This window comes from Rhipicephalus sanguineus, chromosome 1 (assembly GCF_013339695.2).
Source record: "Rhipicephalus sanguineus isolate Rsan-2018 chromosome 1, BIME_Rsan_1.4, whole genome shotgun sequence".
Lineage (NCBI taxonomy): Eukaryota > Metazoa > Arthropoda > Arachnida > Ixodida > Ixodidae > Rhipicephalus > Rhipicephalus sanguineus.
In genome coordinates, this window is record NC_051176.1 from 301449409 (window position 1) to 301469574 (window position 20166).

Consider the following 20166-nt stretch of genomic DNA (forward strand, 5'->3'; position numbering starts at 1 on the left):
AGCGCCTTGCCGCTCCGACACTTGACAAGGCAGTCTCGGCAATGTTGCACGTCGCTGGGATAGAAATCAAACCTTATATCTGGCTCTGGTGCAGTATGCGCGGCATTTAGGAAGCAAACAATACCTCCCCTTGGAAATTTAAACGTTTTCTACAGCTACGGAGCACAGAATGACAATATACAAACAGCAGCCTCGTACACTTCCACACACCGCAAGGGCGACGCATCAACACTAACGCTGCGACGGTGCTGCCACTTATAGGTCGATCTTGCGGCCAATATACACGACACTTGTATGTCGCTGCTTCTGCTGCAGAGTGTAGGCACGTACACGGGCCACCGCGGGATGCCACTGCACGCCTCAATAAGCTACAAGCCACATAGAGCCCTTTTGCTAGATCAAAGCCAAGTGTTTTAATTGGCCTTTGTGTACTCCAAGTGTGTGGTGACTCAAGTCGACCCAAGCTACCTGAGTGTTTCTAGAGAGCACCATGCATGCCTGAACTGGAATTAGCGGCCAACATGTTCAAAGAAAACAAAACAAGAGAAAGTGTCTAAGGCCACAGTGCACGATGACATAACCTTTGCTCGGTGCCTTGCCACTTCCCTCTGTGCAGCTTCGATTCTGTTTGTGGGGACAAAAAGAGAGAAAGCTGCGTGGAAGGTGCAAGATATGACTTTCTGCGACTCTTGTTAAACCTAAGTACAAATCCTCATGTGCTCAGCCTTAAGGGGAGATGCGGGTCGAAAAACGCGAGTGTTGAAAATAGAATAGTGGGGCATAGTCTTGGGGGTAGGGACAGGGAGGAAACGAGGAGGAGAACGAAGTGGATTCGGAGCTAGCCTTCATTAAGTAAAGACGTGTTCCTGATCTACGACCACGGGTCCTCGTTATTTACATTTTTTTGGTGCCGAAACCCGGGAACTGGTCAGTGCTGGACAACGATGTCTTCGACCGAGCGTCTTCGGAAGGTGCGTGGAACTGTCAGGGCCAGCGTCTCCCGGAATATTACGCTCCTGACAGGACTGCTGCAGAACCCCGACACCGAGGCGCGTGAGGTCAATAGGCAAGTCGCCGTTTTAAAGACGAAAGAAGCTGAGCTCCGCCAGCTAGACAAGGACATTCTCGATCTCACGGAAGACGAGGCTATTGAAGGAGAAGTCGAGGGCGCAAACGACTACCACGAGAAGATTCTGTACGCGATTGCTGATGCGCAGTTCTTCCTGTCACAGCGTCAACAGGCGACCGGTCTCAGTGGCCTGTCTAGGAGTGAACCCAATGACGACCGGGTAGCAGCCACCCAGAGCAACATCGGATCTGCTGGGACGCCGCCAGGATCCGTCAGTACGCCACGCTACCGGTCGGTCGCGCTTCCGACGCTTCAGGTCCCGACGTATGCCGGAGATTTACGTCAGTGGCAAGAATTCTGGGACCATTACAGCGCCACGATTCACGAGAACACCGAGTTGCCACCCATCGAGAAATTTAAGTATTTGCTGACGTACCTGACGGGAGCGGCCAAGCGAGCTATCGAAGGCATCAGGCTGGCTGATAACAACTATGAAATTGCAGTGACAACACTGAAAGAGCGCTTCGGTCGACAGGAATTACTAGTCAACGAGCACATCGACCAGCTTCTTGCATTGTCGCCCGTGAGGAGTTCCAAGGAAGTGGAGAAGCTTCGGGTGCTGCATGACACCGTGCGTTTCCGCGTAAGTGCGCTCGAAGGTCTTGGTGTACCACCTGAGCAGTACACTGTGGTGCTGCATCGGGTGCTAATGAGGTGCTTGCCAGAAGACTTGGCGATAATGTACCGACAGAAGAAGAAGGAGGAAAGCACGCGCGGTACTAATGCATCAGCAGAGCCCACACCACCTGAAGCGAGAACGCACAAGGCGACCGACATTTTAGCGTTCCTGAAAATCCAGGTTGAAGTGCGTGAGGAAGGGAAGCAAGAAGCGGCGTCATCGTATACGCACAACTCGATCACGGTACCTGGTGACATGAGCTCGCCGAGAAGATCTTCACAGGGCATTCCGTCGGCATCCGCGCTAGCGGCGACGGAATCCCTACAGCAGCGCACGCCTTGTGTACTGTGCGACAGCCGAGGTCACAGCCTGGCAGAATGCAGGGTCGACTTACCCGCCGACGAGAAACGGGCCAGATTGCTTAACGCTCGGTGCTGTTACAAGTGCGGAATGCGCAATCATGTCGCACGGGTTTGCAGAGTCTCCCTGAACCTTACGTGCAACAAGTGCCAACGCCGACACCTAACGGTCCTTTGCGAGCTGTCACGAGCCGTCACCACGACCGCTGCTCCTGCACCAACAGTACCGAGCGGCTCGTCCGGCTCTACCTCACCGACGGTAACTACGGCGTCAACTGGCGCTACAGAAGCCAAGTCGGTGCTGCTTCAGACGGGCCGTGTTTGGGCTGAGAGCGGACCGCGACGACTCCTGGTGCGTGTGATGCTGGACAGCGGCAGCCAGCGTTCGTTTATCCGCACCGACGTTGCAAAGAGATTGCGGTGTAGAGCCCTTGGCATCGAAGAGCTATCATTGGTGACGTTCGGAAATGCAAAGCTGCGGCATCAATTGCGCTGCCCACGCGTTTCTGTCACGCTGCGTGGACGATTCAACAACAGCACCGTTACGTTGGAAGCACTAGAGGTACCGGAAGTATGCTCCGCGACAAGTCCACCGCTGGACACTGAAGTGCTCGAGTTGTTGTGCGCCAGGAAACACGATGCTGCGGATCTGTTCGATCCAGAGACTTGGCACCCAGATGACATCAGCATCTTGATTGGCTCAGACGCTTACTGGAAGTTTGCCACCGGAAGCATCGATCGCCTCAGCGAGGGACTCACTGCGGTCGAAACGTCTTTTGGGTGGACCGTACAGGGAACAAGCTCACCTCACGAGGCTGCAACGACTTGTGCCCTCCTCATGTCAGCTGGTGTGGAGTGCGACGAATCGGCTAGGTGGCGCCTCGGCACGATTAGTATTGACAACTGGATGCCAAAGAAAACACAAGAACTCGATATGTTGGAGCATTGTCTGAGCAGACATGCCGGATGTTACCAAGAGCCTTCCATGATTACGGAGCCTCGTATCCCTGACGATAGCTTGCCCACCCGCCACGACGACTGCTTCAATCTGCTGGTCGGCGGAGCTAATAGTCCCGCGGTGCTTCCTGTGGTATCCTCGTCGTTGGACGCACCGCCTGAACATGAGGACTTGGAGAAAGTGGACTGCTTAGAGGAACTGGAGGAGGTTGTGACTGAGCAAAGGGAGGAGCGCGTAGACAAGGAAGAGAAAGCGCTGCTTCTGCCTCGGGAAGAGAAGTGGAGGGTCCCGAAAACGAAGTCGAAGCAATACCGCCACCACGCGAACCTACTATGGGAGCTTCTCAACGAGGATATTCCTACAGAGCAGCGGGATAGCCAGGCAAAGGGACTCGCCACTGATGGCGTAAACTCATCCGAAGGACAAGCGTCGATCTCGGGAACCTTCGTGAAATTCGAGATTTCGCAGGGTTCGGGCCGCAGCAAGAAACGTCGCTGCAGGTATCCAGGCACTTCGTGGAGAAGACTCCAAAACGCTGCAGTAAACCGCCTGCAGGAGAACCTGAGTGCGGATTGCACCAGCAATGCCACACCCAGGTGGAAACGCCGGAGATGCAGGCGCGCATCATTTAGGCTGTGCAAGAACAGCTGTCCAAGTGACGTGATCACATCACAGACGAGATAGTCAGAGGCTGTTCCGTTCGTGTGGCCACGGCCCACGTGGTGAAGCACCCGATACAAAAGGTGTATACATTGGAAGCAGCGGAGTGACTTGTATAACGTTCGTGCCCTCCCCCTCGGAGGATGTTGAAAATAGAATAGTGGGGCATAGTCTTGGGGGTAGGGACAGGGAGGAAACGAGGAGGAGAACGAAGTGGATTCGGAGCTAGCCTTCATTAAGTAAAGACGTGTTCCTGATCTACGACCACGGGTCCTCGTTATTTACAGCGAGTTTTCTAAAAAATTATCGATTTTTTGTTTTCACCTGTTTTGTTAAGATTAGTACCTCTACTGTTCTGAAAAAAAAAATCAATGCCGAGACTCAACTGGAAACTCTTTAAAATTGCGTCTAAAGAGCACAAGGTGGCTGTCAAAAGGCCGAAAGTGTGTCGTCTTCGAGCACCTTGCCGCCGATAATGCGCCGCCGCTCGCCATTGTCGACCGCATGAGGCGAAGAGCCGAGCCTCACTGTTCAAATAACGACGGTTTCCCGCGCTGCTGCAGCGCAAGAAAAAAAGAGACGCACGCTTTTGCCGCCTTTTTCGAGCGCCGCGACTGGCTTTAAATCACGTGGTACGGATCGGGAGCCGCCATTGGCCGCTGCGCGCCTGTGTGTGCTGTGAAGCCTATTTGCAGGATCCGTGTCTCGTTGAGCAGCGCAGCTGAACAACGCTTTTCTCGAGTGCTTATCCGTTATGGATGAAGAAAGCCATAGGAAGTGCGGTCACCGGCCTGTGAAGTTTCACGTGGCGTACAAATTTCGAGGACGCCGGCGCAAATCAAAGCCGAACACTCAAACCACGAAAAGAGCGTCTGCTGCCGCAAGGCGTAGTGGCAGTGATGCCGATGCGTCCGACGAGTTTGCCGCGGCATTCGAATATGTGAGTGCCTCCCAGAAAAAGATCGGACTCTTCGAAGACGAAAAAAACATCACAGGACGACGAGTCTTCGTTGATTGCTGATATGACAGCACTGAACATGTTGGTTTAATCGAGGGCACTCCAGTTTTGAACGTGTTCTGGAAGAGCTTGGCGTGCTCCCGCCTCATGATCTGGTTGCTCTTGGCACATCACGGGACAGCACACGCCAGAAAAAAATGTCTCAAAAACTAACAGGAGAAGCAAGGGCTCGTCGGCGTGCGCTGAAGAAAAAAATCTCTTGTCGAGGAGTCAGCTCGAAAGAGCCGTGAGGGCCAAACCTATGGTGCTGGCGCATTTTAATGGCAGTGGCCACTACAAGGAGGATTGCTCTTTATTGTGTACAAATTTAGTCGCATTCAATGACATCTTTGATAAATAAACATGCAATTTTGACTTTCAAACTCGTTTTTCTCAAAACGCAAATTTTGCCATTTTTGTCAATGTGCCCCTCCTTTTTCGGGTACTTCTGGTGCTCAGATCTGCATGAAATTTTTCCCAAATTTTTTCCAAAGTAGGTTAAATGCAATTATCTTGTTTAAGTTTCAATATTCTTATTATATAATAAAAAAAAGTTATGTAAACTTTTACTAGGGTAGGAGAAATATGAACTTCCCACGTTAAAATTTTTCTCGTCTAGTACATATTTTGTATGGACTTCCTAATTAGTTACTTGCATTCCACACTTTATTTGAAACATTATGAACTATCAATTGTAAAAAATTATTGAAGTTTAGGTCTGAAAAGAGGGGGGGCAAAAGGCTTCAGTTTTTCACTTTGTCATGTTGCAGAACTAAAAGTATGCAACTTGCAAGAAAACTAATTATACATTTGAAATCAGCATAAAAAGTTCTATAAGCAGCTCAAGTTTCATTGCCCTAGGGTGAATATTAAAGAAAAAGTGTCTTCGAGTAGCATCTCCCCTTAAAGGGACTCCAAGAGAAAAACGATTTTTCCCATATTAGTAAATTACTCTTTCACAATTCCAAAATCACCATGCTTGCCGCGAAAAGATGCTTGGTAAGCGAGAAAATGTGCAAAAAGAAAAAGCGGGTGGTGAGGTTGCCTTGGTTCCCGCATCAAACGTCGTGACATCATATATTTTGACGGCATCCATTATAGCCCCTAACCAGTAAAAATTAAGTAGTTTGCCCTCTGAGGGCGCAATAGACTTTACATATCAAGTTTCACGAAATTTCATTGACCCAGTGCCGCCAAAAGATGAAAAATATGCTTTGAAATCCGTGACGTCATGTGTGGTGATTTCGGCACGAAATTTGAAAATGTAACTTTGACCTTGATTTTCTCCTCTATTGTTAAACCGATGATGATGAAATTAACGACATTAGAGTTCTCAGAGTACAATTTATCAAACAGATTCATTATTTCACTTTAGTGTCCCTTTAAGCACACCAGAAGCTGAAGTCATCAAAGCTAATCCAGAGCTTTGTACTATGCCACAGCCCCATTGTTGCCTTGGAATGTTAAATCCCCCATGAATCACTCCCATCAGTTCAATATGCTCTATTTTTATAGGTTCGGAAGTACAAGCGCTTGACACAGCTAACAATTGAAAACAGAGCTCTTGGTAAGTACCTGTTAAGTACCTGTTTATGGACTATATTTAATCGCTGTTATATGTCTTGACATGTACGCAAACTGTGTGCCAACTTATGTATCAAAAACTTATCTCGGAAATGAACCATTGCGTGCGACAGCTCACACGGCAGCGAATTTCATGGGCGCGTGTGAGAACGCAGCCATGAGTGAAATGTGGCGAAAGCGGACCTGCCAAGTGGGTGTGTTTGACCCGCCAGTCAGGCAGAAGAGAAACAGAAATTTACCAGTGAAATCGACCCGTGTTTCATCTATGGTTAGCTGCTGCAAACATACCGCATCCAACGCTTGGCGGTGCTGGCGTGAATTGAAGCCGGTTGAAGCCACAATGCGGAGCATTCCAATGAACTGTGCTGACAGCTATACATATTCAGGGATGCAACAGCTGCGCCAATTGCGCCAATTTGATACAATTCCTTATTTTTGCGCCAAGCTGAGCCAAAACCGTGAAATTTGTTGAAATTGCGCCACGCTGCGCCAAAATGCCCGACCAGTTTAAAAATTTTCTCAGTTGCGCAAGTTTTAGCGAGAAATAGAGGCTGCGTTGGTCATCTGCAGTGTGGACATCATCATCCAATACAGACGCGCAGAGCCTAACCCTAAACCCCCCGTGAACGAAATGAAAGGTCACAGTTACACCGCAAGGGCGAAACAATGAATGTGATAGCAACAAATTGTAATGTTGTACGAAGTGAGGCTGGCAGCAAACTCTTTTGTATCCGATCTCGCGTAACTATACAAAACGTTGGTGTAAGAGAATGCGGCCGCAACAGGGAAAGATGCTCTTTCTGCACAGTGTCTTCGCAGTGAGAGCGCAGCAAGTACCAGGATATATGAGCCGCCCGCTGAAGGCTGCCGAGATGGCGCGCGTGCCAGTGATCGCGCCCTTAGCATCAAAGTTCAAAGTTGCTGCTCGAGCGACAGTTCTCACCCACCGCGTCTTTTCATGCTCGTTCAAGACGGGCGGGGCGTTTCCTCTCAGCTTCAACGGCAGGCCTCCCGAGTGGAGTGGTGTTATCGCATGCGCCTTCCGAGCGACGGAGATGGGCCGGCTCGTTTGATCTCTGCTTCAGCGCGTTCGTCACCCGCACTCGCGCGCTTTTACACTTGGTAGAGCAGACTATGCGTGGGGGGAGGTTATCAATTTGGACTTTATGCGGGACATGACGGCAAAACCCCTTCGAGAGTGTCCATATAATTGCTATCGAAATAAAATAGGGCAGTTGTCAAATTTCCTGATGCTTGTTTTATTGCGTGCAGAACGGTTTCTATAAACCAGTTTTGTCGCAGTACACTGGTGATCTGCGGAAAAGCGTGCTGAGATTTAGAAGTGGCTATTTGTACTAGCTGTCAGGGATACACTACTTTTTGTTCCTTAATTACTCATTCGTGCATGTGCTGTGTAATTACGAGTACTAGTATGATCGCCGACGTCCAAAAAATTATTGGCAATCATTTGGAGCTGTTGTGTATGGCATTTCTGCGGGCTTGAGAAACAAATAGACAAAACGTACACCAGTTTTCTTTTTTCGCCACCCGTACTTGCTCCTGCTTTACAAATCTCCCGAATTTCGAGGTTGCCAGGTTCTCAGGTCCACATTAGCATTTGCAGTGCCTGTCGAATTATTTGACAGGCCCTGCAAATGCTAATGTGGACTTAGTCATTCTTCGCACCGTGGGGTGGCTCAACAGACTGCTTTTATAGAAATAGCAGTGTTCACGTGCACTGTGCACGAGTTAGCTGATGCTGAATGGTTTGTATTTTTTTTTTTTTGTAAAAGTAAGCCTTCTTTGTTATACTGCTCCAAATTTGGGATTTCGTGCTAAAAAATTCAAGTTTTTTTTTTTCGTAACCTGCTCCAAATTTGGATTTTTGTGCTCCAAAAGCAACATTTTGCTGCTCCAATAATTGCTCCAAATCCTAATCGGCTGTTGCACCCCTGCATATTGGGCTAAAAGCTACATGAGTAGCTCGATATGCGTTGTCAAGGTCCACGTTGTAATCTTAAAAGGCTGTCTAATTGCACTGTAAGATATATCCAACCTATGCTTATTTTTTTTTTCCAACAGCAGAGCTGAATCCCCTTGTTTTCATTGTTTTGCTACCATAGAAATGTGGCTGCAGTGTGGGAGCTGGTGCACAAAAATGTCATGACAGAGCATTGATGCATCATGCAGCATAAACAGAATAACAAAGAGAATGCCTCCATATGATGCAGCCTTTAAAACTTGACAATTATCTGTGGAGGCTTGGCAGCCAGTGAAAGACTAGAGCACTGAGGGTGTTCAATGTGCAAATGTATGAAACGATAAGCCTGCCCTCTCATGTGACAGAAACACCTGTCACTTATGATTAAGCTTATTAGTGCATATTCAAACCTTTGAGGGTTGATTTTTTTTAATGAAATCGACTCTTTTTTTTTACACGTTTTTTTTTTTGGAGACGTACATGCATCACAGGATGAACTGTCATAGTGGTTAGTCTAGGCATGGGTCAACAATTTGTGATTGTACCCAAGTGGTTCAAGAAGTGTAGAGTATTGAGCATAATGAACCACAAGGAGGCTGGTGCATTGTCATCCCTAGTGATAAAATGCTATGCGAGATTGACAATAAATATGAAGTGTAAATAATTTTCCATTTTGCTAGCATAAACTTTGCAGGACGCATGTTATTTATAGTTGCCAGAATGGAAGGCATGCTGCACTTCCTGCATTGTCAACTCAATTGTGCATTAGATTTAGGTGGACATTGTTTTCTTATATGAACCTTTTCCATGGGTTCGGTGTTAGATTTTGGACTTGTTAAAATGATGCAGCCACAGTGTGTCCAAATGTACATTTTATATAGTATTAGACAGCTTGACCTGTTGTGATGAATTTTTTCCTTTTCTGACAAGGTTGGTCTAATGGAGGTTAGCTGCATGTAGTATATGGCCTGTGGCCATTAGTAATGTTTAGCTTGTATATTCATGAGAGCTCTGTCAAGTGAGAAGACCTTACATTTCTAATGTTTTGCTGGGCTATTTTTAATGTGAAGGCATATACACCTTTTCAAATTCTCACGCCAGGGAGGCGCCATATTGAAATGCGCGCCGTCTAACGTGCAAGATTGGCGAAATCGCCATCTTGGGCTGCGCGTACTCGAACCGGCGCGCTATCTGTTGGTGTGAGGTCCCTGCTAAAGCCTGTGTTTGCTGATTTTTCGTTTCTTTAAGCTGTTTTGTTTGGTATCGTCGCTGCCATTGATTTATTCGTCGCTGTCTGAACCGTTCAGCGGCGCGCATTCGCCCGTGCGACGCAAGAAGTAGCTCCGCGTCTGCGAACGGCAGTGCTTCGTCGTCGGTACCAGTAGCAACCAGCGTAGTACCAGGTCGATCACGGCGTGAAGTGTTAATAATCGGTAACTAGAGCGTTCTTGCAGCTGTCTACCGCTTTCCTTTATTGGCGTACTAAATGTCTACGGATTATCCATCAGTTTCTAACCTCCGCGCATCCTCGTTCGCGGCGCGTAAGTTTGTCAGCTGTAAACTGTAAACACCGCACAATCCTTCTTCACAGATACAGTTGACCTACATTCACCCCGACGACGTCGAAGACTAGGTCGAGGAGACCTGTGAGTGGCCAGAAATACCGCGAGCGAACATTGTTTATATCTCGTTGAGGCGAATGCGTGGGGTCTTCGCCAGGTGTGCAACTACGAGGCACTGGAGTCGCGCAGCTACGTGCAGTTTGACTGTGTGGGTCAGTCGCTGGCGCACAATGTGAAGGAAAAAGTCGTGCTGGTGAAGGGGAATGTGACACCATCGCAAGCCGTGAACAGTAGGCCCCATCGCGCGTGGGTTTCCGCGAGGCCGTCCGCTGAAGTACGGCGCGCGCAGGCTGCACATGAGTAACCGGGCAAGGCGGAGTTTGCAGCCGTGTCGGCCGCTGTGTTATGGACGATATGAAGTGTGAATCCGCAACATTCTCACGAGTTAGTAGGTGAGTCATCAGTGGCTTGCGTACCTTTCTTTCCTATCTAGGATGCTGCTTGGGAACGTTGTTCTCGTCGTTTTTCTTGCCGCCAACGAAATACCGGGAACAGAGGCGTGACCAGGGCGACACGCGCAAGTTCTTACTATTTAGTGAAGCCACCCACTGCTGCCGCAATTCAGGCGACGAAGGAAAACGATGCAGCGCGAACATGCCACGCTTGCACTCATCGCGTGCCGTACATGCGCTGCGGACACACGATTGCACCTTAAATATTTCTCTTCCGCTGCTTGTTCGTTCACCCGTACACGACACAGTGATGACCAGATGACTTGCTATGCGAATGCAGTAAATTTTCTGCCATGGTAGTCACTTCGTATCGGACACAGGCGCATAACACAGTCACACAAACGCGTACCGAAGCAACACACACACAGCACTGGCGCAACCCAAAGCACGGAAGTTTTTCCGATTTACCGACGCCACCCATTTCTTCTACAATTCCGGCGACGACGGAAAGTGATACAGCGAGAACATGTCACACTTGCAATCCTCGCGCGGCTTGCTGTGCTGCGGGCACACAATCACGCCTAAAACGTTCCTTTTCCGCTGATTGTTCGTGCACCCGTGCACGACACAGTGATGGCCAGACGATCGGTTCTTTGAATACGCACCATTTCCGGCCATGACAATCTCTTTTTATCGCAAAGAAGGGCCTAATTCACACACAACATCCAAGCGTACCAAGCGTACAGATACAACATGCGCAGCCCAAAGCGCGATGGCAACACTGAAAACATACCCTCGACCCCTGCAGCGCACTGGTGCGAGCATGGGTGCGAGGGTGCTCCTGTGAAAAGGTGTATATTCTGACTACCTGGTCGCCCTATTGTAGCTTTGAAATGTAAAACCGCATGAATGTGAATTATGCAAGTGGTACTTGCAGCTGCTGGTATTTCTTAAATTTCACTGATGATAGTGGGACATTCAGGTTGACAGCTTTGAGGGGCTGCATTAAATTTGTTGTTTTTGTCATTCTGTACAGCACTTAGCACTTTGCTTTTAGGTCGCGCTTCAAGCAATCCAAGCATGACAGAAGTTCAGCGGAAGATGTGGGCTCAAACGGGTGAAAAGTTGTTGAACAGGCAATGTTGCTGGAGCCAACAATTTGTCGAAGGGGCCTGTATTGTATGCCCTGACAAGGCAGGTTCTCATGTCCAAATGTTGTCTTCAACAACATTCTCAGTTTGATGACTTCTCATCACTTAGTGAATGCAACATGGTTGACAGTTTCTATGCACGAGTTATTTTTTCTAGCTATTACTGTAAAAGGTGGAGCATATTGCATAAGACCTCAGCATGTTTTTTTATTTTGCAGAGAGCTTGGAAAAGATACAGCCAGGTGACTGTGTTGTGTGCTTTAACAAGAGCGACATCTACCAAGTGAGCCTACAAATTGAACGGCAAGGCCTAGAATGTGCTGTCATTTACGGTGGACTGCCACCTGGCACCAAGCTGGCCCAAGCACAAAAGTTCAATGACCCTTCTCATCCATGCAAAGTGCTTGTGGCCACTGATGCTATTGGTATGGGCCTCAACCTCAGCATTGGCCGTGTCATCTTCTACTCTCTCGTTAAGCCCTCGCTAAATGAGCGGGGTGAACGACAGATGGACACTATCTCTACATCGCAGGTAGTCTACTGGTTTGCAGCTATAGCATTCGGCAACCCTATGCATTTCTAGGGCTTCAGTGTTGGTGAAAAAGTGGGTACAGTAAAACCCATTAATGTTGATATTAGAGGATGTGTTCAGATAAGAACATCGGTGCATGTCTGTTGACCCCCTTAAATTTCGCTGGAAAAAATATATGCTGCCCGAGCCCCCAGAACCACGACACCAATCGCGAAAAAAAATTCTGGCTTTGTCAACAAGATTCGGAAGACCACTGAGCCAGAACATCTTTTTACGAATTGCACGAAAATGGGAATTTGATGGGATCCTACAGAAAAGGTATTGTAGCTGTGGCTCTAAAAATTTCTCCTAACATAATATCAATAGTATAAGTTTACAAAGTGCTGTTACCGTGCAGTTTTGGGGCTCTTTTATTTAAAAAAAAAAAATCGCAAATACGGCACAATGTTCAATAACGCTCCAAATTCAGATTTTTTTGCGACTTGTCTATCATAGTTAGAATTTTGAAAATTTGCCAGAGCATTGCCACGCATCAGGTTAGCAATTGTGCCAAATATAATTGTCGAGCATGATTTCAAACGCAAACAAGAAACGCTCTTGTAAGGGCATGTCTCTAAAAATGCAATATTTTGAAAATCAGTTAAAAAGAAGGCCACCTTCAATTTCCTTAAGCTCCCCAGAATTAAAGCCAAGTGCTTGTTCTAGCTTAATTTGTAAAAAGGTTGCATTATTCTTGCGAGGTCGGAGTTGCAAGGCCACCAATGTGGCCTATTGACATTAACGCACAACCACTTTACTGAGCGAGCATGTAGCTATAATTGCCATTGTGATGATTTTTAGGTCGTAAATATGTTCTTTTGTGTTCACAAAACCACAGATTGACTGAAAAAAAAAACGTAGAGTTGTTTTTACATATACATGTTTGTATGCGTCGTAGTAGTGTTCCTGGTGAAAAGCAATTATCGGATTTGCACTCAAGTAGGGTTTTTGTATTCAAATTTTTCTTCAGCCTTAATACACAGAGGGCGTGAGAAAGGCATCGAAGAGTGGGTCCAGGCAGAAATGCTCCTGGAAACGGCCCCCTCAATCTCCGCCTTCTTTCACTTGGCGTGGGGTGTCCTACAAGGATGTTTTGCCTTCACCACCACCTTCAGAGGCGAAATGGCAGTTGAGTGAATGAATAACTTGAGCTCATCAACAGTGGCTTACTCAGGAACAAAATTTTTGTTAGACAAAGACACATGTGGAGATTTTACGGCGATCTGTTTCAAGAGGCTGAAGCAGTTGTGACACAAAGTGTCGGCAGTGGCATAAATCCATAATATTCAGAAAGGAAGACACACATCTTGCCATTGCAGCCATTTTTTTTTACAAATATAGGTTTATTTTTAATTTAGGAAAATTAAAATAATGTTTTAAAAAAAAGGTCACAGTTTTGTCGCAAGGGCAAAGCAGTGAATGCGACAGCAAAAAATTGGAATGTCACGAAGAACGACGAGCAGCTTGGTACTTGCAGCGCGCCGCTGAAGCAAAAAGAAGGATGCCCACACACAGGACAAGCGTGGACTAACAACTATCAAAGTTGTTACGTCTTTGTGCTTGAGCAATGCGCTGCAAGTGTCGACAATGGAGGATCAAGCACTCTTAGATATTTCTTTTTGTTTTAAACTGCAGCACGTGGAGTGACCCCTCTGCATCTCCTGCCACACGGGGGCATCTGATGCAAGGTCTGTCCAGCTGTCCTTTTTTTTTTTTTCTCGTTCCACATCACGAGTAAATACAGAAAGGGGCCACTTCATTGTACGCGTCTCAAGGGCCGTTTTCAAATTGAAAGAAAATGTAGGAGCATTGCGTGATAGAAAACGCGCTCAAGCTCCTCCGAGATCCGCGTACCACCAGCGGTAAATGGTGTATATAAATGGCTCGCCATTATTATGCCAATGCATGCATGGCACGTGGTTGAGTTGTCTAACGCAGTGCGCGGGGGAGTGAGGGGTCACTTGTTGCCTTTTTTATTATGTATACTTAAATATACATGTCTGAGACATGACGGTGACGACAAAAATCCACCGAGAGGGTTCATATAATTGCTATCGCAATAAAAAAAAAATGAAAAGCTAGCACCGGCCTCAGCACCTGGTCAGGGAGCTTAACCTAACAGCATTGAGTAGCCAATGGTAGAAAGGCATGTTGGTGAAGCTAGTTTCTAAGTGTGGCTCGTAGGTGAGCTCTGGCATATTTCTAGTTAATATATCACTCGGGTCAAATGATCAAGTGAAAATGCTAGCACTTTTTTGTTATAACGCACAAAGGTATATCTTTAGCTTCAGCTCCATTCCCCATCGTGTATACCTATTAGAAATAGCCTCCCATGATAACTTGCTTGTAAGGAATGTTTATGTTTCCCGGTGATTTTTTAAAATGAGCATGATCATAGTCCAGCAACTGGATTCCTGCTTCATCATCAATGGCTTCCAACAAACCTTCGACATAAATAATGGTAGATGATCATAGATTCTTAATTTGCTTCGCATTTTAAATCCAGGCATAATAAACATTTGTATTAGGCTACAAGTAACCACTAACATTTCAGAAACCTCGTGCTCTACACTGCCTTTTGAAACAGAAAGAAGCTTTCGCTTTTGTACTTCGTTTCTGCTCTTTGGAAGGTTGTTGTCAGATTTCAGAATTTGTTTTACGGAGAGTGCGCTACATTCAACAGTCAAGCAATTCAAATATGGTGCTCGAAAGCTAAATCACACTTGCAAGATGTGTCCCCCCAGGCCTGAACACAAGGGAGGTCAGAAGCCCCCTGAACCCCGCCACCCCATTATTTATGCCACTGCAGGGGAGTACAAGAAGCATATGTGTCCTCGCATAGGCTGCTCATTAGTGGGCTGCCGGGCAGTCGATGACACGACGGACGGACGTGAAAGCTGACGCTCTGTTGCGAATTCGACCTTTCTGAAGCATATTTAGCTGTTAATTTTATTTATTTTTTTGTTTATTTATTGTGACTTTTTTGTATTCAGTGCTGCGGGGCTGCATAAGTGCCGCCTGTACCATTGCACGCCGTCTGCGTTATCAGATTACCGCCATGCGATGAGCAGTGATAAAAATCCAGTGGTTGATCCTCTCCGGCCTCCTCCTTTATGAGGTGCACGCAGACTTGCATACGCGCAATATGTTGGAAGATGGTGCTACGAAGCATGTGGCCGAGCATCGCAGCATGCCGAGATGCTGGGACCCATGTTGAGGTTTTTTCTATTTGCGTGAGAAAATGTAGTAATAATTTACTTTAGAAACCAACTCTTCGCTTTTTGTCTGTCAATTTGTTGTTTCGGGAACACAAGAGAACATATTTATGACTTAAAAATCGTGACAATGGCAAGTATAGCTAAGTGCTCACTTATTGAAGTGGTTGTGCATTATCAATTAGGCCACATCGGTGGCCTTGCAACTCCGACCTCAAAAAAATAATGCAACATGTTTTTGCAAATTAAGCTAAAACAAGCACTTGGCTTTAATTCTGGGGAGTTTAAAGGAAATTGAAGGTGGCTTTTTTTTTTAATTGATTTTCAATATATTGCATTTTTAGAGACATGCCCTTACAATAGCATTTCCGGTTTGCGTTTGAAGTCGTCCTTGACAATTATATTTGGCACAATTGCTAATCTGATGTGTGGCAACACTCTGGCAATTTTCAAAATTCTGACTATTATAGATGTGCCGCAAAAAAATCTGAAATTGGAGCATTATTGAACAATGCCGTATTTGCATTTTTTTTTTCTGATAAAGAGAGCCCCAAGACTGCACGATAACAACACTTCGTAAACTCACACTATTTATGGTATATTAAGAGAAATTTTGAGACCTACAGCTACAACAGTTTTTTATAGGATCTCATCAAAATTCCATTTTTGCGCAGTTCGCAAAAAGCAGTTCTGGCTCAGTGGAGTCTTCTGAATTTTTTTGGCAAAGCCAAATTTTTTTTTTACAATACTAAGATTGGTGTCGTGGTCCTGGGGATTCAGACAGCAATATATATTTCTTCCGGCGAAATAAGGGGGGTCGGCAGACATGCACCGATGTTCTCATCTAAACACACCCTAGACTTATTCACCACCGGTTAATTCAATTTTCCAGTTAATTTGTTCCTAATCAGAAATGCTGGCTAGCCGCATGCGTATTCGACATGTCCAAATGTTCATCACTTTGATCCTGAAATTGGCTTTTGCCATAGAGTAATTTAAACTTGACTGCACAAACCTGACCCCTATGTGCTGCTGGAGCTGATGGTCTCATTACAATTTTGGATATGATGTGGTTATTGACAAGTATTTAAAACTGAACTTCATTTATAGCACCTCTTTAGCTTACAGCAACATAACTGTGAAAAAAAATCTCAGCTCAAGCAACTAAAAAAAGAGAAATTAAAAGACCTTTTCGCCGTGCTCCCTGGAGTAGAAGATTATGGAAGGTTTTCTTACCATGCATTGCACACTAAAATCTATCTCATATGCTCATTTCACTTTGTTTTTATCAGGCTTAGGATTATAATATACGGCGTGCCTGTTTTCTTTGTCCTCCTCCTTACTGAGGTCATTAGTTGTACAAGTGTGCAAAAGGAATGCATCCATGCAAGATTTTCAATGCATATACTGGGGGGCATGGAAGCACACTCAATGCCTATAGTTGATGGCACCACAGGAAGGTGCACAGAAATGGTGAAGTCTGTTTTGGCTTTTCCGGTTGTTCTTGCTTTATCTTTTCTCACCAAGGCTGTAATGCATGTTCATGATACACGAAAACTGTTGAATAAATATTCTGCCAAATGATTTACTTCGCTGAATTGTAGGAAAAAATCTTGCTTTTTGTTTTTCTAATATGGGAAATAGCTCTTATTAAGTGATATTTCAGCTTGTAGTTTCCTTGTAAATAATGAACACAAAACAGTGATAATGTCATTGTTGGAAAAGCATTGTGAAATTTACCTTATTTTACTAGTCACCGTCATGTAGGAATGAGATCGTTGCGCTAAGATTGAAACCTTCCTGTTGACTGTATGACTGCAGTTCATTTGCAATGGCAGTCTGGGACAGGCCACCCTTGTTTCTGTGGTTTTGCCTCTTGCAGGCTCTCCAGATTGCAGGCCGAGCAGGTCGTTTTGGGAGCCGGTACGAGGTTGGTCGTGCAACAACGATGAAGCCACAAGATCTACCTGCACTGAAGCAGATCCTTGCGGCTTCTGTAGAGCAGATTGAAGCAGCAGGCCTGCACCCAACCGCAGAACAAATTGAGCTCTTTGCTTACCATTTGCCCCATGCAACTCTGGCCAATCTTGTGGTGCGTTTCTTTTCCCTTGAATACCCGCTGTGGTAGCTTAGCAGATAAGGGGCCATGCTGCGAAGCTTGAGGACACTAGTTTGATTCCCGTCGATGGGAGCGAAATGCAAGAGCACCCAGGTACTTGGATTTAAGTACACGTAAAAGAACCCCAGGTGGTGAAAGTCAGTTCTGGTATGCCCCGTAATTATATCGTGGTTTTGGCACATAAAGCAGCAGCTATTAGTATTATTCATCATCATCAGCCTGTCTACGCCCACTGCAGGGCAAAGGCCTCTCCCATGTTCCGCCAATCAACCCGGTCCTGTGCTTTCTGTTGCCACGTTATACCTGCAAACTTCTTAATCTCATCTACCCACCTAATTTTCTGCCTTCCCCTCAGGCGTTTGCCCTCTCTTGGAATCCAGTCAGTTACCCTTAATGACCACCGGTTATCCTGCCGACGTGCTACGTCGTGCTACCGCGTGTTTACAGGAGGTTTTCAGGGCCCTAGATTGGGAAGAATTAGGGATAAGAGTTAATGGAGAATATCTCAGTAACCTGCGATTCGCTGATGACATTGCATTGATGAGTAACGCGGGAGACGAATTACAGCTCATGATTACTGAACTGGATACGGAAAGTAGAAGAATAGGTCTGAAAATTAATATGCATAAAACTAAAGTAATGTGGAACAATCTTGGCAGAGAACAGCGCTTCGCGATAGGTGGCGAGACGCTGGAAGTTGTAAAGGAGTACGTCTACTTAGGACAGGTAGTAACCGCGGAGCCGAACCATGAGAGTGAAATAACTAGAAGAATAAGGATGGGATGGGGTTCATTTGGCAAGCATTATCAAATCATGAATAGTAGTCTACCACTATCTCTCAAGAGGAAGGTATATAACAGCTGCATCTTACCGGTACTTACCTACGGAGCAGAAACCTGGAGACTTACAAAGAGGGTTCAACTTAAATTGAGGACGACGCAGCGAGCGATGGAAAGGAAAATGATAGGTGTAACCTTAAGAGACAGGAAGAGAGCAGAGTGGGTCAGGGAACAAACGGGGGTTAAGGATATCATAGTTGAAATTAGTATTATTATTATTCCTTTTAATTACATTGTGTATGATTAGTGTAAGCTGCCATGCAGTGATAAAGTAAAAGGAAAATCACTGTTTTATATGTGTCTCATCGTCAGAGAAGTGAGCAGGGACATGGTGTTGTCACCAGTCAGCAATTGCAAGATGTTTCATTGATACTATAGTGGCGGAATAGCTGCATGCATTTGTCATGCCATGTTAACTTCTGTTTCACCTTCCATGCCCATGAAGTAGTTGTACTGCCAGAATTGCCTTTGCTGTTGTTGCTGAGAGGCGGCAAACACAGTCCACATCTCTGCGGCCTCTGTCGTAATGAGCATGTTGTCAGGGTTCACTGAATGCAGGGGTCTCATTGCTAGAAGTACTCCATGTTGTACTCAACAAGGGGATCTGAAATTTAAGCTCGCAAAAACATCTTGAAAGAGCATATGCTTGGGTATGTTGGTAATTCATGTTTCACTTTTTTGAGTGCACAAATGAACAAGGACGAAAAGCGGCGCAGACACATCGATGTGTCTGCGTTGCTTTTCGTCCTTGTTCATTTGTGCGCTCAAAAAAGTGAAAAACATCTTGTCTATGTTGTGCTTGCACTCTTGATCTGGTTTTTTTTTAGTCTTCATTGTTGCCAGCATATAGCTGGACAAAGGCAGGGATGCAGCAATGCAGTCAACTGCTGAATTTTCGGACATAATTGAAAATTCGGATGCTTTCGTGGCACCGCCACAAGTCCCATCGAGTCAGTGTATAAAAACTAGGAGTGTGCGAATATTCGAATTTTCGAATATTTTTCGAATAGTGTTTGCTATTCGATTCGATTCGCACTGGAATTATACTATTCGAACAATTCGAACTTCCCAAAGACAAATACAGTCAACGTCCGATTGAAAGTGACCCCTTCAGATTTTCAATATGCTTCACCTCATTACACTCTCGTATTGCGGCAAAGCTGCCTTTCAAGCTCTGTTACGGTCGAACTTGGCCACGACACAGTCAACGTCCGATTGGAAGTGGTCCTTAGATTTTTCAATATGCTTCACCTCATCACACTTCCGTATCGCGGCAAAGCTGCCTTTCAAGCTCCGCTACGGTCGCAAATGTATTAACTCAAGAAAACGCTGGTTCCATCATGGAGATGAAAGATGTGGCAGAGTTGGGGGCTCAATTAATGCCGTTTTGGACCTGAAATTTGGGCAGGAAGTCCGAAAAATCGGACGCCGAAGCTTTTTAGCATCCAAAATTTCAGATGTTCTTTATATCGACGTCTACGAGGCAGATTTGGAACTACGGACTTGAAGGTAGTACCACCCTTGAAGGGAAAACCCTTGTTCGCCACATCAGTTAGGCTTCCACAGAAGTTGAATGAGGAGGAGAGGCTGAGGAAATGGCATCTTTGCCCATCACGTATAAAGTGTTGTCAGCAACACTTTGGTTGCACCAAACCATGTACATAAATACAATTCGGCCTCTACATTGCCTCATTCTTGATAAGACAACTATGAAACACCACCTCGCCAGCCCTTCATCAACCTAGCGAAAAGAAACACTTTCATATTGCTATCTCATAAGAATATGCTTAGGAATCCTCTCCAACTTTTTTTCTGCAGTTTTGCTTCGAAGTATTCGAGAAATATTGGAGAAATATTCGAAAAATATTTGATTCGATTCGCACTGACACTTCAATATTCGAATTCGCTTCGCGCCCAAAATTTTGCTATTCGCACAGCTCTAATAAAAACGTCTGAAATTTCGGACACTG

General features: G+C 45.8%; 1 protein-coding gene across 1 annotated transcript in view; it reads left to right on the forward strand.

Annotated features, from left to right (window-relative positions):
* Window positions 1-20166, forward strand: part of LOC119379379 (ATP-dependent RNA helicase SUV3 homolog, mitochondrial) — a 38084-nt gene that overhangs the window by 8586 nt on the left and 9332 nt on the right. The window contains exons 8-10 of the mRNA XM_037648694.2: window positions 6238-6289; window positions 11671-11984; window positions 17121-17330. Of these exons, the coding sequence (XP_037504622.1) occupies window positions 6238-6289; window positions 11671-11984; window positions 17121-17330 (576 nt within the window). The remainder of the gene's footprint in view (window positions 1-6237; window positions 6290-11670; window positions 11985-17120; window positions 17331-20166) is intronic.